At 39.1% G+C, this 15,029-nt stretch overlaps 2 protein-coding genes across 2 annotated transcripts; both read right to left on the bottom strand.

Moving 5' to 3' along the window:
• Positions 1-3,462: 3,462 nt before the first annotated feature.
• LOC147294863 (protein SIEVE ELEMENT OCCLUSION B-like) lies at positions 3,463-6,975 on the bottom strand. The gene is made up of 7 exons (XM_086230818.1): positions 6,616-6,975; positions 6,401-6,532; positions 5,837-6,294; positions 5,478-5,578; positions 5,159-5,298; positions 4,507-4,998; positions 3,463-4,321 (listed from the first exon to the last, which is right to left on the bottom strand). The coding sequence occupies exons 1-7, from the start codon at positions 6,913-6,915 to the stop codon at positions 3,668-3,670; spliced, it is 2,277 nt and encodes a 758-aa protein (XP_086086944.1). The 5' UTR covers positions 6,916-6,975; the 3' UTR covers positions 3,463-3,667.
• A 4,017-nt stretch (positions 6,976-10,992) lies between these two features.
• On the bottom strand, positions 10,993-14,229 carry LOC147294864 (sieve element occlusion protein). Its single transcript, XM_086230821.1, has 7 exons — positions 13,936-14,229; positions 13,537-13,644; positions 13,004-13,447; positions 12,717-12,837; positions 12,480-12,601; positions 11,703-12,194; positions 10,993-11,607 (listed from the first exon to the last, which is right to left on the bottom strand). The coding sequence occupies exons 1-7, from the start codon at positions 14,104-14,106 to the stop codon at positions 10,993-10,995; spliced, it is 2,073 nt and encodes a 690-aa protein (XP_086086947.1). The 5' UTR covers positions 14,107-14,229.
• Between the last annotated feature and the right edge of the window lie 800 nt (positions 14,230-15,029).

The raw sequence follows: 15,029 nt of genomic DNA on the forward strand, positions 1-15,029 counted from the left end.
CCCCACCCCACATCACCCAGCCACCAACCAACCTCCCCTCCCTCTATCTGTCTCTCTTTCCCTCTCATTTCCCTCTCTCTCTCTCTCTCTCTCTCTCTCTCTCTCTCTTTCTCTAGCTTTCTCTATCTTCCCCTCTCTCCCTCTCTTTCTCTGTCATCTCTGCCCAGATCCCGACCACGTCAAAACCCAAAGTTGTTGACCTTCGGGTAAGTTGCCGATTACGAAAGTCGTTGGTGGGTGGCCGGCGGCTCGGTTTGTCTCAAAACCCAGATCTGAGAGAAAGAGGGAAAAGGGAGAGTGAGAGAGAATGAGAGGAAGATAAAGAGAAGGAAAGGTGAGGAAGGTGGGGAGGAGCTGCCGACAGTGAGGAAAGATGGGGAGGGTGGTGGGGTGGGTTGTAGGGGTGGGCATCAGTCGGGGTGGGTCGGTTTGCGGTGGTGCTGGCTCGCCACCGACCCATTTCTTTTCAGTCTGGTCGGTTGGGGGTGTAGTCGGATTGCGGGTTATGTGGGTCGGTGGTGGTTTGGGCCAAAAGAGGATGCAGTTGGGCTGAATAGTGGAGAAGATGGTGGTTGTGAGGGTGACTGTGAAGGTTGCTGTGATTTGCAGAGAAGAGAATAAGAAGCTGGAAAAGAGGAGAGAAGAAAATAGAAGGGGTGGTTGGCTGGGCTGAGGAAGATGGTGACTGGTTGGCTGGCGGGCAGGTTAGTTGCCGATGGTCGGTGGAAGCTCTGGACCAAAACTGACCCGTTATTGATCAGGTTGGGCGGGTTGAACGTCGGCGGGTGGCGACAGGCGGTGGTTTGTTCAGGTTTTCGGTGGTTGGTGGAGGCAGTTTCATCAACTCGGACGGTTTGATGCCCACCTTTAGTGGGTTGGGTCGGGTTGGGGTTTAGATGAAGGAGGGAATGATGGCGTGGGGTGAGGTGGGGTGGGGTGGGTTGGGTCGGGGTTAAGGTAGGAGAAGGAATGCTGGGTTGTTTTTTTTTTTTTTTAAATTGTTTTCTTTACTTAATTCAAATTTTAATTTTTTTTAATATATTATAGTTTTATAATAATTTTGTGTCCACATGGCGGGTTGTCAGTTCCGGATATGGGACACGTAGGTGTTATATCAACATTTCTAACGGTTGGACTAACGGAGTTGACGGAATATTGAAATTGTAAAGTTCGGGGGGCAAAGTGGGAGGAATGAAGTTTCAGGGGGCAAATTGAAAATCGAAGTTACTTACAGGGGGCATTGGCGCGAATAAGCCTAATATGAATGAATGTTATTAATACTATACCTTACTAATACTATTTAAGATATCCATAGTGGTCTTATTGGCATCTTCCCCAGCCCACCACATCACGTGCACCGTATCTGTCACACACACATATATATAGCTACATTAGTTAGAGGAACAAATTAACAATAATGTTGTAAGAAACGATTGAAATTTATTATGAATTACTGAATACACAGATTGAATGCATGCATGCAATCCATAATAAAAAGATGCAAATTGTCTAAGCTAAATATATATAATGAAGGCATATATAGAAATTGATTACCTTGCAGGAAATTAGATTGAGCTAGCACCGCGCGCGAATGTAATCTCATAGTTGTCATGGAGACTACTGAGGCTAGCAATGAGGGCCTTCTCATGATGGTCCAAAGCATCTGCATGTCCAGCAGCTGGTACTACTGCACCCTAATATATATATATATATATATATATATATATATATATATACAAACACGGTGACAATTAATATAATTGATGATCAGCAACATATATGATATATAACAACAATTTAAACTTATTATATATATTCTTATAAATTGGCATGTGGAGGTACCGGAAGTACAATGCCATGGATGTCAGGTTTGGTGACGCGGGATAGAATGACCTCAACAGTTTGAAGAATGTTTTTCAAATCAATAGGAGTACGTCTTAGGGTTGGTCATCAGATTTGTCAGTGTTCAGAATTACAAACATAGTCCTCGCAGTCTAGGATCACTGGCTTTTCGTTAGGCTTTTTCCAAAAGCTGAAGTGAGGAACCAAGGAAACATCCATGTGATCTTCTAAGGGAAAGTCCTTACCAATGAGGTGGCCAAATTATATTAAGCCACGTGTCCCTACATATAGTTGAACAACTGCCCAAGTGAAAGTTAAACTTCAAACTCATGACAATTGTCGTCTTGGGGATATCTTGGTGGAGTTCTTCTGTAAATTAACTAAAATATGTCTTACTCGTCCCTCTACCTGTGATTGTTTCTATTAAATAATTCTTGTTTCGTCTCATAGAGTCATAGCTAGTAGGAAATTAATTAATGATGAAATTTTGGTTCCGGTTCTCCATGTCAAACCAAAGCATTATGTTTGAATAACAATAAGTAATTAAATTAGAAAGAGAATTGCTTGGTGCTCAACTTTGAATACTCCAGCATTCACTCTAGGGGTAAACTTGGATTTCTCACTTTTCTCTATTTTTTCTCATTTCTCTCTCCTCTCCCCCCGTCTGTTTCTTTTTTTTTTTTTTTTTTTTTCTTTCATCTCCTCCATCTTCTACCTCTCCCTCTCCTCTCCCCGCCCCAAACAGAAAGGCATTGATTCACTGAAAAAGCTAAAGCTACTGTGTACTTTCAAAAACAAGCATTACAAAGCTTTTGATCACATTAGTCCCCAGCTAGCCATTTGGGTACTTTCTCTACATTTCTCTAACCATCCATGTTAAACCATCTCAAAATCCCAGATCAGGAAGAAAAAGAGGAAACAAAAAACAACCAAATTTGCAGCCTTTTGTGCTCATTCTCTGCATTCCTTTTACTGCCAAACACTGCCTTAGCTTTTGGAAGCCTCTTTGAAGATAAGGAAGCTGAGAGTCTCAAGCTTGAAGTACATGAAAGTCCCCTTAGAATGAGTGAAGAAACACCCAAAACTCGGACCTACCACACATTGCCATCCACACCCATATTTCGTGTCAAACTCCTGCCATTTTTGAAACCCAGAAAAAATAAATTAGCCACAAACACAGAGTGGATTGGGAGAAGAGAGAGAAATCCAATTTAACCCCTAGGGTGAATGCTGGAATAGAGGGGAGGGGCAATTTGGTATGTTTTGGTTAGTATATGTGTGTATTTGAAATTTTTAATAATACATGTATTAATTTGAAATAAGCCGTATAAATGATGGATGTAAATGTATTTTGAGTCTTAATAATATTATTAGTGACAATTTTACCCACAAAAAAATTTGGTTAGTAATAGGATTTTTTTGTTTGTTTTGTATATTAATATTAAATTTATCATTGTTGATCTTATTTCACGTACTAATTAGCATGGACAACCACTGTATAACAGCTATATTGTGCATACGGAGGAGCCTACGGGGATTGTTGTTTAAACACTTACCCTCTGTTGTCCAATCAAAAAATTAGGAATAAAGGGTGAAAAGTAATAATAACAGAGACGTATAAGAACGAATACTTGAAATTTATTGATATCAATAATAATATGGCATCGATGATATAAAAACATACACACGTACACACACATTTATTGTCACATGCAGCAGCGTAATTAATGTCACATTTATTGTCGTATAGTATAGCAACTTGGAGTATTAAAAATTAGCAGCAGCAGCAGCTTGTAATTGAAGATGAAACTGAATGTGCAATCTCTCAGTCAGTGCAGCAGCGAAACATGGTGAACCTTTCCATGAGACGGCCACATTCGGCGCAGGCCACAGTATCGGGCATGAGTCCAGTGGCAGGCAGTATGAGTCTTGTGCAGTGATGTGGGGCTTGCTTATACACCCCAGCCAAGTACTCATTCAGTGCAGGCACAAACCCTATCTCACTCACTCTTCTGTTCCACTGGTTAAACTCCCTCAAGCTCTTGTACATGTGTTCCCCATTCGCCTTAGCCATCTCCGCTGAACCTGTGCCAATCACAGCCCACCCGTGCTCACTGGACCCGAAGCTCAGCATCGATATGATCCCTTGCATCACCGCGTCACTTTTCATGGTTTCAGTCCTCTCGTGACTTCTCAATTGCACGCTCAGGAGCTGGTTCCCTTTGGACTGCCACATGCTCTCAAGACGAATCCAGAAGAACCAGATGAGGTTCCACTCAAGAGTGTGGCTTAGCTTCTCGGCTTGAATGATGTTCATGATGTTCTTCACCACTTTCTCATTGGGCTTGCTCTTCCCCACGTACAGCAATTCCAACTGGATCCCGGCTTCCAAAGCCACACTCTTTGCAGCCCTTGTGAAATTTCGGATCCATTCTATATCTTCTCCACCGTACAAGCAAATGTATTTCCCTTCTCCGATCTGAAATTGATGCCAAATATTCACATTAAACTCAACCAATTAACATTTAGTACTATACAATTTATTCGTTAAATAACATGTCAATGCCAATCTTTCATTTATTTAAATTTAGGCTCGCCGTGATATTGCATAATTAAATTTGGTAACTTTAGCGTTATTAAAAAAGTTGATTTATTCGAACGTACCCAGGTAAGTAGATTTTGATCAATGGCATCAGCCAAAAGTTCAATCCTCCAGGTCTCCTCCTCCCAGAGTAATCTCTCTTTGTTGCTAGTGAAAGGGAAGGCTATGCTTCCCCAAACACACATCATGTGAACAGCATTGTGATGCACTATTTTGCCTTGGGGGTCCATCACCACAAGCAGAGGCTTCTTCTCAAAGTTCCACTTGTCCTTCTTCCTAATGTACCTGATCACAGTGGGAGAGACAACTGAAGGGTGGTACACCGTGAGCCACTCCATATTAGCTCTGAGGCTCTCAAATTGCTGGTACTTGTCTTCGGTCCATGTGTCCACAATCGGAACCCACACAACCTCGTACTGGCTCTCTGGCCTTGTTGGGCTGTGCCGTTTTTCCATGTACATTTGTTGGACAATCATGTACGTATTTTCATGCGTTATGTCTAGGTCTGTGATGAAGAGTATCACAACCTTCCTCTTCAGCACATCAATGTCGACCTGGTTTTAAGTAATTAATTGGCCATAAGGAAGATAATTAATTGAGAGCAAAACATGAAAATCGATAATTAATTGCATACGTACATTATGATGATATATATACATTATGATGATATATAGATTGGAATTGGAATAAGAGAAGTGAGGTTTCAGAGCGAACCCTCTTCTTGCTGTAGCAATCATAGAGTGCTGGCAGATCATCCTTGTAAAACAAAACCCTTAAAGGCTTGGAGTTGTCAATGTGCGGTGTTTCTATAATGTGTGAAATTGCAGCTAAAGCTTCATCATCTTTCTTCCTCTCTGCATACATCAGACCGGCCATTAATTAATATCAAACAAATAACACATGCAAGTTGGCCACCCTAATAGTCTGGTTTTTGGTCTTCATCACAGTTTCATATATAACACATAAATACATACATAAGAAAAATAAATAAAAAAGGAAAAGAAAGAACACATGCAGGTGCTAATTGACTCACGGATCATTTCCAATAATCTGTTGAGATTCTCCTCAAGGTGGCCATGTATGTTTTCGAGCTTATGGGCCAACGATGACAGTTCCCATGCCTCTGTGACATACCTTAGAGAAGCCAAATACAAGGAAAAATAATAAATTGATCAATTTTTTGTCTTTATATATAGGTATAGGCATATGAGAATAATATAATTCTCATCACACAATCTGATAAAATGAACATCTTATATTGTTAGACAGTCTGATAACATAAACATCGATCTGATATTATTTGACATTATGGAATGATAGCATTAGTACATTACCCTATAAACTTTCAAATGCTATGAAAGACTCACTAATTAAGGAGAACAATTAACTTACTCAGGACCCATGCCGGTGATCCCCAAAAGTTGTGAGGCAGCAACCACTATACTCCGAATTGTCCAGTAAACAGCAGTAGGAATATGAGCAGTAGTTTGGGTAGCTGTAGATTCCAGTTCGGTGGTTATGTGGGGATCACGGCGGAGCTCCTCCAGCTGAACAATGCACTTGGTCACATTGAGAATGGCCTTAACCAGGTTGTTGTATGCATCAAACTTTGGTTTCAAAAGAGTCCCTGCACGTTCCAATATCTCTTGCAGTTGCTTAAGTTGCCCAACCGCTTTGGCCAGTGGGTTGGTAGTGTAGAGCTGAGCCACAAGCCAATATTCACCATCCTTCACAGCAAAAGCTCCCAAGGCAAGCACCACCTTTTCATCCCAATCGTAGTGACTCACCGTCTCTAAAATATCCATGGTGGTCTTGTTGGCATCTTCCCCAGACAACCACTTGCAGAATATCTGTCACACACACACACACACACATATATATATATATATGTAGCCACATTATTTAATCCAAATTAGAGAACAATTTAAGCTAAGTATATGCAAATTAATTAATTACCTCGCAGGAAATTGCATTGAACAGGGCGGTTGGAACATCGTAGTTGTCATGGAGGCTACTCAGGCTAGCATGGAGGGCCTTCTCATGATGTTCCAAAGCATCTGCATGTGTAGCACCTGGTACTACTGCTCCCTAATATGCAAACAAGTAATCGATGATGAGCAACATAACCACAATTTAAACTAACTAATAAATTGACATGAATTTGGACTTACCGGAAGTACAATGCCATGGATGTCGGGGTTGGTGACACGGGATAGAATGACCTCAACGGTTTGAAGAATGTGTTTCAAGGAAATAGAAGGGACATCGTAGGGACGGTCACGAGATTTGTCACTAATCAAAATTTGGTTGATCAGTGCAGTGTCGTCTGATGTTATCGTTGAAAACTGACGACGCCCATCTCTAGGCTGATGATGAGCAGGAGGAGTAGTAGTAGGAAGAGTACTACCACGGTTGTCTCCTTTGCGTGGGGTATTGGTGGGCTTGTTATAATTCTGAGGTACAAAGGCCATTTTGGTTTGCACGAAGGTGATCAAATAAAAGTCAGGCTAGCTAGCTATATGCAAATGGCTTCTCTTGGTTGCATTAATTTGCTTCTAGCTAGCTAGGCTTTATATACTTCATTTTCAAACCAGTGTGCTATACCTTGCTTCCATTGGAGTTTAATCCAAAAAGCGCTCTACTGCCGAGTAGAGATATTGATTTTTTGGACAAGGGCTTGGTTATGTATATGTTTGGTCACATTCAAAATCTTTTTTCAGCTTCACAAAAGTTTAGTCCTCGATATTCTTACTCTAGGAATATTATTTAAATACAAGTTGTCGTGAGATTCACATGTTACTATTAGTTTGTAACCCCTTATACTCTGCCCAGATGTTTGAGATTTTATCAAGCATTGTCCTCGGAGTCTAGAGTCACTGGCTTGTTGTTACGGGATTTTCCCAAAAGCGGAAGTGAGGAATCAAGGAAAGAATTTAATTAATTAGCGTACGGAAAAGAGGAATCAATTAGAAATTTCATGTCACCATTCATAATTTGTTATTTTACTCAATGGAAAAAGATTATGGACCTTAAAATGTTCCCTTAATTTGTGCCTTAAATGAAGTTAATTATTTTTAAAGTTAAAATCTCAACAGCAATATAAGTGAAATACCCAATAGAACGATGTTCATATTTGAACAATTCAATTCCTTTTCCATCTCTCCAGCAGAACCCATTATCATATTTATGAGTTTAATTTATATTGATTTGAATGACAATATTCAAATATATTGCCTTACCTCCAACTTGTGTGGATTTATTTTCGAATTATTCACTCCCTATACTCCAGGGGCTCCACTATAGCAAGCAAGGAATATTAACAAACAGTGCCAAAGCTTGATTGGAAATCAAGGTATGTGGTTGAACATGACAGAGGCAATAATCAGAGGCACCATGCCCTTTGTGCAAGGTGGGAGGGAAGATGGGAAGTTTGGGGAGAGAGTAGGAGAAGGGTAAAATGGGGAGTTACATTTAATGCAATTAAATAATTTAATTGATTTAGTGTTCCATGTCATGAAAGCACAAATTTTTAAGGTACAGTAGCACTGTCCTTTACTCCATATATACTCATTAATTGGATTAGTCTATATTTTTTAAAAAACTCTTCTTAAAAAAGAGGGCTCGGTGCCTTTGTACTCAAAGTATAAGCTAGTGGATCCATTTACCAAGAAAAGCATATTAGCTAGTGGCATATGCCTACCTATTGTGGCCTAACCGCCTAACCAACTGAATAATTGAAGATTTGAAGAAAAAGAAAGGAGAAAAACAAAACAAAGAATGAAATAGAAACACCTGCGTGTATGAAGCTTCCTAAACTTTTGTCATGGCAGTGGGGGACTTGGTGATATGCTTTAAATATACAAAGCATAAGATATATATTGTAGGAAACAAAAAGGAAAAGTGTATATATGACAGGAAACAAACAGAAAAAAAAGCCTAATACGCTAGAGAGGAAACAAATAGGAAAAGATAAAATAAACAGGGAAGGAAAGCTTGTTAACCAAAAATAAATAAACAAACAGAAAAAGTCTGCATGAATCCACCGGGAAAGTTAACTACTAATCAAGTAATCGCTAATCATATACTCATGAAGAAATCTACTAGGGGCCCACTTCTCCCTTTAACCCAGAAAAGCAAAAGGTCCATTAAGTTGGGCCCAACATCTAAAAAACTTGGAAAAAGTATCATATATTTTTATTTTTTCATTTAAAGAAAGGAATCAGAACCACGGCCCAGTAGAGGTGTCAAACGGGCCGGCCCGGCCCGGCCCGACCCGTTTAAGTTGAGTCCATCGTGCTTTCGTGCCGTGCTCGGGCCGGCCCATATAGTTAAGATCTAAGCCCAGCACGGCCCATGGCCCGCGGGCCATTCGTGCTCGTGCCGTGCCTTAAACGGGCCGGCCCACGGACCTATTTTTATTTTTATTTTTTATGGTGATAAAACTAATCTTATGATATTTTTTCTTATTTATAATTAAATATTAACATTATTTTTCATGAAAATTGAATATTTTTGTTGAAAAGTTCTTTAAAAATAGAAAAAACAATGTTAAAATAGTCGTGCCTAATTCGGGCCCATTTCGTGCCCGTGCTCGTGCCGTGCTTGGCCCGTGTCGTGCTCGTGCCGTGCCGTGCCCGATGGGCTAAAAACTTCGGCCCAGCCCGGCCCATTTAATCGTGCCGTGCCGTGCCGTGCCTATTTTAATCGTGCCGTGCCGTGTCGTGCTCGGGCCGGCCCGACCCGTTTGACACCTCTACGGCCCAGACTCCTGAACCTCTCTCTTTTCTGGTTTGGAGGTAATCAATTTAGAATTTAGATTCTCTCCTTTGTCAATTCCTAATCGAAATTGTCTATTAGATTCTTTTATCTGGAATTGTCTATTAGAAATTTAGAATTCAAGACTTCTCTCTAAACAAAGATTTAATTCTAAAACTAGAAGATACATTAAAAACTTGAATTTTTAGTAGACGATTTAAATTACAACTAATGATTTTTGAGAAAATAAAAGAATATAGATCCATCAATTTAATCACCAGGGATGGCAAAAATACACGCGGAGACCCGATCCGATTAAAAAATAAATGGGGATGCTAAACGAAGCGGGTTCGGGTTCAGGGATTTTAAACGAGGAACTAATCCGGGACAAGACGAGTATGGTATTAATTTCTCCGACCCCAAACCCGCCCCGATTATATATATACTTTATTTTTAATATTAAATATGTTAATATTATAATATATGTATCATGTATGGTATATGTATTTATGGATTTTATGAATTGTGGATGTATGATATATGGATTTATGGATAGATTGATTTATGGATTATGAATTTATAATTATAGACTATCGGATTTGTTTTTGCACATTACTAATACATTTATAAAAAAAGATTGATGGTTAGATTACTAAATGTCACTTACATATGTGAGAATTTGTTTTTTGCACATGAAATTTTTTATATTAAATATTAGAACATGATTTTAACTTAATAGTGTATTAAGGCAAAAAAAAAAAAAAGAGGTGGGATTCAGGGGGGAACTCCCCATTGAGTTCGGGGGCGGGGAATCCCCATCTAATTACTCAGAGAATTTAGGTGGATTTGGGGAATAAAAAAGAATTGAGGGCAGGCATCCCCGGCCTCGACCCGCCCGTTGCCATCCCTAATCACAACACTTAACTCCTAAAATTTCCAAAATTTCTAATTTTGCTCTCTTTTATTTTTAAGTTTTTAAGAAATAAAAAAAGTGAGGGCAAAGTTGGAAATTTCTTTCGAAGTTAAGTGTGGTGATTAAATATTGTTGGGTGTGATTTGTGAATAACAACACCCTAATATCAAATATGGGATCTGCTGAAGATTGGGCCTCGATTTTGTACCATCTGAAATTGATACCTTGGTCGAAAAAGAGATCTTGAACACATAGGCTCTGCGTTTGGGCCAACTGAAGCTAGACTATTAATGTAAGTTTATCTCAAACATTTCTTCTCACCCTAGGATCATTTTTTTTTCCCTTTTTGGTAAGAACCCTAGGATCATTTCTTCTTAGAAGAAAATAAATTCGAGAATATTTTTTCTGCAGAAAAAGCTTCCGTAGAACATTTAGGGTTGCATTTGGTTGATGATAAGGAAAACCTAGTTTCGGAAAACTAAAAACTGAAACTTCTTTTTAGATTTTTCAAATATATTTGTCATTTTTCTGTTTTTTCGGAAAACTAAAAACTGAAACTTCTTAAACTAAGATTTGTTTGACTGTAGGTCTCAACGTACTCAACCAAAAGAGAAATTATGATGAAGCCCAATAATTCTCTCTCATTTTAGTTGGATCAAGTATTCTCAACTTGATCACTTCTGTAGTAGATAGTAGTAGTAGCTGTGCTGATCGAGTTGTGTGTGCTTGCAAATGTTATGTCTTTTAGCTTCTGATTGTAATTATCACTAGACAATACTAAGATACCAATGAATGCTCTGTTAAACACAGCCTTGAGGCTTTAATATAAGTAGTTTATAGACTAACAATGTCACAAACTATTCACAAACTATTGGAGCAATTACATTATGCATTGATAGATGATAAACTTCTTCATAGGGTGCTTACACTTGCCACAATCTACCACTCCTTCACCTTCTTCTTCCCTAGGGAGAGTGACATCATAGCGACCACAAGGCTCATCATCAAGGGGTGGTTCAACGGCATGTCTAAGTGCACCCACAAACCCCAACTCTGCCACACTTTTACCCCACTTAGGAAACATGTCTAAGCATTCCATAAGTTTTGGTCCTTCAAGTCTTACTATATCCATGGAAGATCCTTTCCCTATTACTGCCCAATTCTTGTCATTGGCATCAATATCTAGCAATTCTGACACCTCATCTACAACATGGTCAGTGTTGGCCAGCTTTCCTATCCTGAGTTTTGATCTTCTTATGCTTTCCAACCTAAGCCAGAAGAAATGTGTTTTTGTGGAAGGCAATGCACTGCTTAATTTCTTATGACCAACTATGTCTAAAATGTTACTCATATGTTGGCTTGAGTTCCTCTTGCCGACATACACCATCTGAAGCTGAATTCCTGCCCTTTTAATAATCTCCATCTTAGCAGTGAATTCTAGAATCCACTCTATGCTGTTGCTTCCATAGATGCATATATTTCTGCCTTCTTGAACCTGAAATCAATGCAATATTGTTATGAGCTTAAGAAGAAACAGATTAACCCAAGTACGAAATAACAATGCTGATGCTTCACAGTTAAGACTCATACCCACTTAGTCAGCAGGGGGTCAATTTCATCAAGCATAAATTGCAGTGTCCAGTTCTCCTCTTGCCAAAGTTCTTCTTCTCTTGAAGCTGTAAAAGGGTATGCCCTGGCTCCCCAGATAAATAACATGTCAATTGCATTCGGGTTTGTGACCATCCCTTGTGAATCCAACACAACCATAACCGGCTCATTTTTGTAGTTCCATGCTTGTTTTATAAATTTCACCACTGCTGAGTTAAGAAGCCATGGTTGCCTTATTGAGTACCAAGGCAAATAATTTGACAAGAATTCAAAAATTGACTTCTCAGCACTGGTCCAGAGATTGGAAACTGGAATGGGGACCCATACAATTTTATAACTTCCCTCTACACTTTTGTTGTGAGGATGATTGTGTGTTTGCTGAACCAGCAAGAGTGATTCCTCTATTGGAAGGAGCTCTGGCTTTGAGATCAAGAGTATGACTACCTTGCTCTTCAGATCAGAGACACCAATTAGCTGTTAACAAATCGGAGTGAGATGGTAAACCAGTAGTAGAAGTCATAATTGTAAAAGGGTCAAAATTAGTTTCCATTTCGGCACCCTAGAGATGCAGTTCTGTTAATGAAAAGAAGGGTATGATCAGGTATACTAAAATTAAATAAGGCTATTCCAATTTTTAATGTCATGTAGATGTATCATAGTTAAGTGGAAAAGTAGCACAATTGACACTTTTGGCATCTCAATTTCTTAAGATACCCTCTGGGACAAAGATCAGCATAGGATATTAAGACATGCCTTTGCTTGTGAGGAGAAACGCTTGAGAGGCAAGTCATCTCTCAAGGCAAATAATAATCGAAGCACCTCTTGGTTGTCCACTTGGGTCTCCTTGAAGATATTCAACAGCTTCTGATATAGCTTTGTCACTGCAAGTTATGTCGGAAATAGCACGGTAACTAGTACGTACGTACATGCCTAATCTATAGTTCATAAACAAAATAAAAGGTTTTTAATATCATCCTGTAAACATAGACCAGCAACCTGTTTGGTGATGGGCCTGATGACACACCTCCACCTGCTGTCTGAGGTGACTGTCAATGCTGCGCAGCTGATACACCAAACTTAAGAGCTCCCATGTTGCAATTATTGTTGAATCTGAATACTTCAATAAATAATCCCTTGGTCAATATTGTAGCAATAAAGCAAATTGGAACACAAATTAAAGCAGTTAAGCAACAATTAGTTCTTATAAACAAGATTTTGTAGAACAGTGTTTAAACAAAGTTCAGCAAGTTTCAATAGACTGATCAAAGGGAAGGAACATGAACTTGCTCAGATTTCATGGCTGCTGAATCTGTGATTTGAGAAGAGCCTTTCAAGATGCCTCTAATGATCCAGTAAACAGCTACATAGATATGGGACTTTGTTGCAGCCTTTGCCTCATTATCCGACTCCACATGTGAAAGCGGTAGGTTTTCAAACTTGATGATACACTTGGTTACATCCACCATTGCATCGACTAACAAACTCAAGGCCTTAAATCGAGGCTTTAAAGGACTTAAGTCAGTAGGCAGCTTCTTAAGCATTGCGACTGATATTGCCAAGGGGCTGCTAGAGTGTAGCTGCATTAGGAGCCTAAATTCACCATAACTTGCTACAAAAGATGCAAGTACTAATGCCACTTTTGCATCCCATTTAAAATTTCCAAGCAAATCAAACAAAAGCATTGTCCTTGTGTGTAGATTTCCTTCATCAGGGCACTTGCAAAGTATCTGCCATGGTGACAAATTTATCTGATTAATTGTATCTGCTCGATAAATGAGAGAGAGAGAGAGAGAGAGAGATATGGAAGTTGAATTACCTCATGTGAAATCTTACAGAAGGTCTGTCCAAGTGGTTCTTGTGATCCAACTACTTCCATGTTGCTTACTTGAGTTTTTGCAATGGCGTCAAAGTGTACATCAGGAACCTGAAAGAAAGTGTTTGATGGGATCAAAAACTTGAAATTGAAGAACAATGTTAATTACAACTTACAAATGTTATATGATTCATAAACTTCAGAATTATAATGAAACATCAATACAGGTTAGGTGTATAACTATAAAGAACAATAAAATGTATGCTATGCATGTAATGGATGTACCCTTACATATATACTATGCAGTATATAACTCTAGGTCATTTTTATTTGTTGAAATATGCCAAGAGAGTGACAATCTTGTTCTAAATACCGCAGAGTGTGTTACAAATGAGCAATTACTTGTGATGTAGTAGTACAAAGCATGATGTTCTCCACTGCACAAAGCAATAGCTCAGAATCAAGATGACGACCATCGGGATCATGGCTAAGGAGTAGCTTCTTAATCAGGGGTTCTTCTACTAAAGATGATATGGAATGTGGCAAGATGGGGTCACCTCCAAGCAAGTTCATGGCCAAAGTGATGGTGAACCAAAGAACATGGAATGCATGAGTAAGGTGTTATGAGCTTGCATTGTCAGCTTTATGCAAACACATGAATGAAAAGCCAGTAAACTGTGAGTGTAGCACCAACTTCATTAGTTTCCTCACTGTTTGTGGTACAGAGCCTAAACTAGTTTCATGAGGCAGTGATTCTTTTCTCTCTTTCTTTCTTTTTTCATATGCGGAGGCCACCTTGTGAAAAAAGGGTGCTATTTAAGATGTTTGAGTACCCGAATCAAATTCAAAGCTTTCCCCTTTTGCACTTTTCTTAAGTAGTAATTGTGAAGAGGCAAGAGCACCAAGTATAGAAACAACGGAAAGTGGATCATCAGGGCAATAAGAATTGTCTGATGAGTGAAGTACTTGAGTTGTGTTTGTGTTTGGAAGCAACATCTTCGAATATGCACTTACAACTAAGTTTTGAAAAACAAGCACAATTTGACAGTAAGTTCAACATTGCAACTTTTTGAAAATTTAAGGGACATGAAAACTAATTTATTTTCTTTCAGGGGCAAAGTGAAAGCCTATAATTCATGGGGTGTTACTAAATTCTTCCTTAAAATAGAAGAAGCATCTAATTCATATTTCTATGGCAAACAAAGCTACGTTTAGGTAATAAAACGTGCCCTCACCGACTACTCCACTTGAGATGTGACTCGCACTTTAAGTTGAAGCCTTTAGCCATACTGGCTTTAGCAGATATTTAGGCTTTAAATCTTTATCCACGGTTTTATTTGTAGTTCATTGTGAGGTTGAACTTGAAGTTGTGGCTTGCCGCAATCGTAGGGACCAAAAAATTAGTGTATTCAATGCTCGAGGCCTTTTTACCCATAATTTGTAAATCTAAAGAGATTTTGTAAGATCGACTCTTTGAGATCAACGCTTTGGTGGGG

The sequence above is a fragment of the Dryas octopetala genome, chromosome 2, assembly GCF_963921425.1.
Source record: "Dryas octopetala chromosome 2, drDryOcto1.1, whole genome shotgun sequence".
Classification (NCBI taxonomy): domain Eukaryota; kingdom Viridiplantae; phylum Streptophyta; class Magnoliopsida; order Rosales; family Rosaceae; genus Dryas; species Dryas octopetala.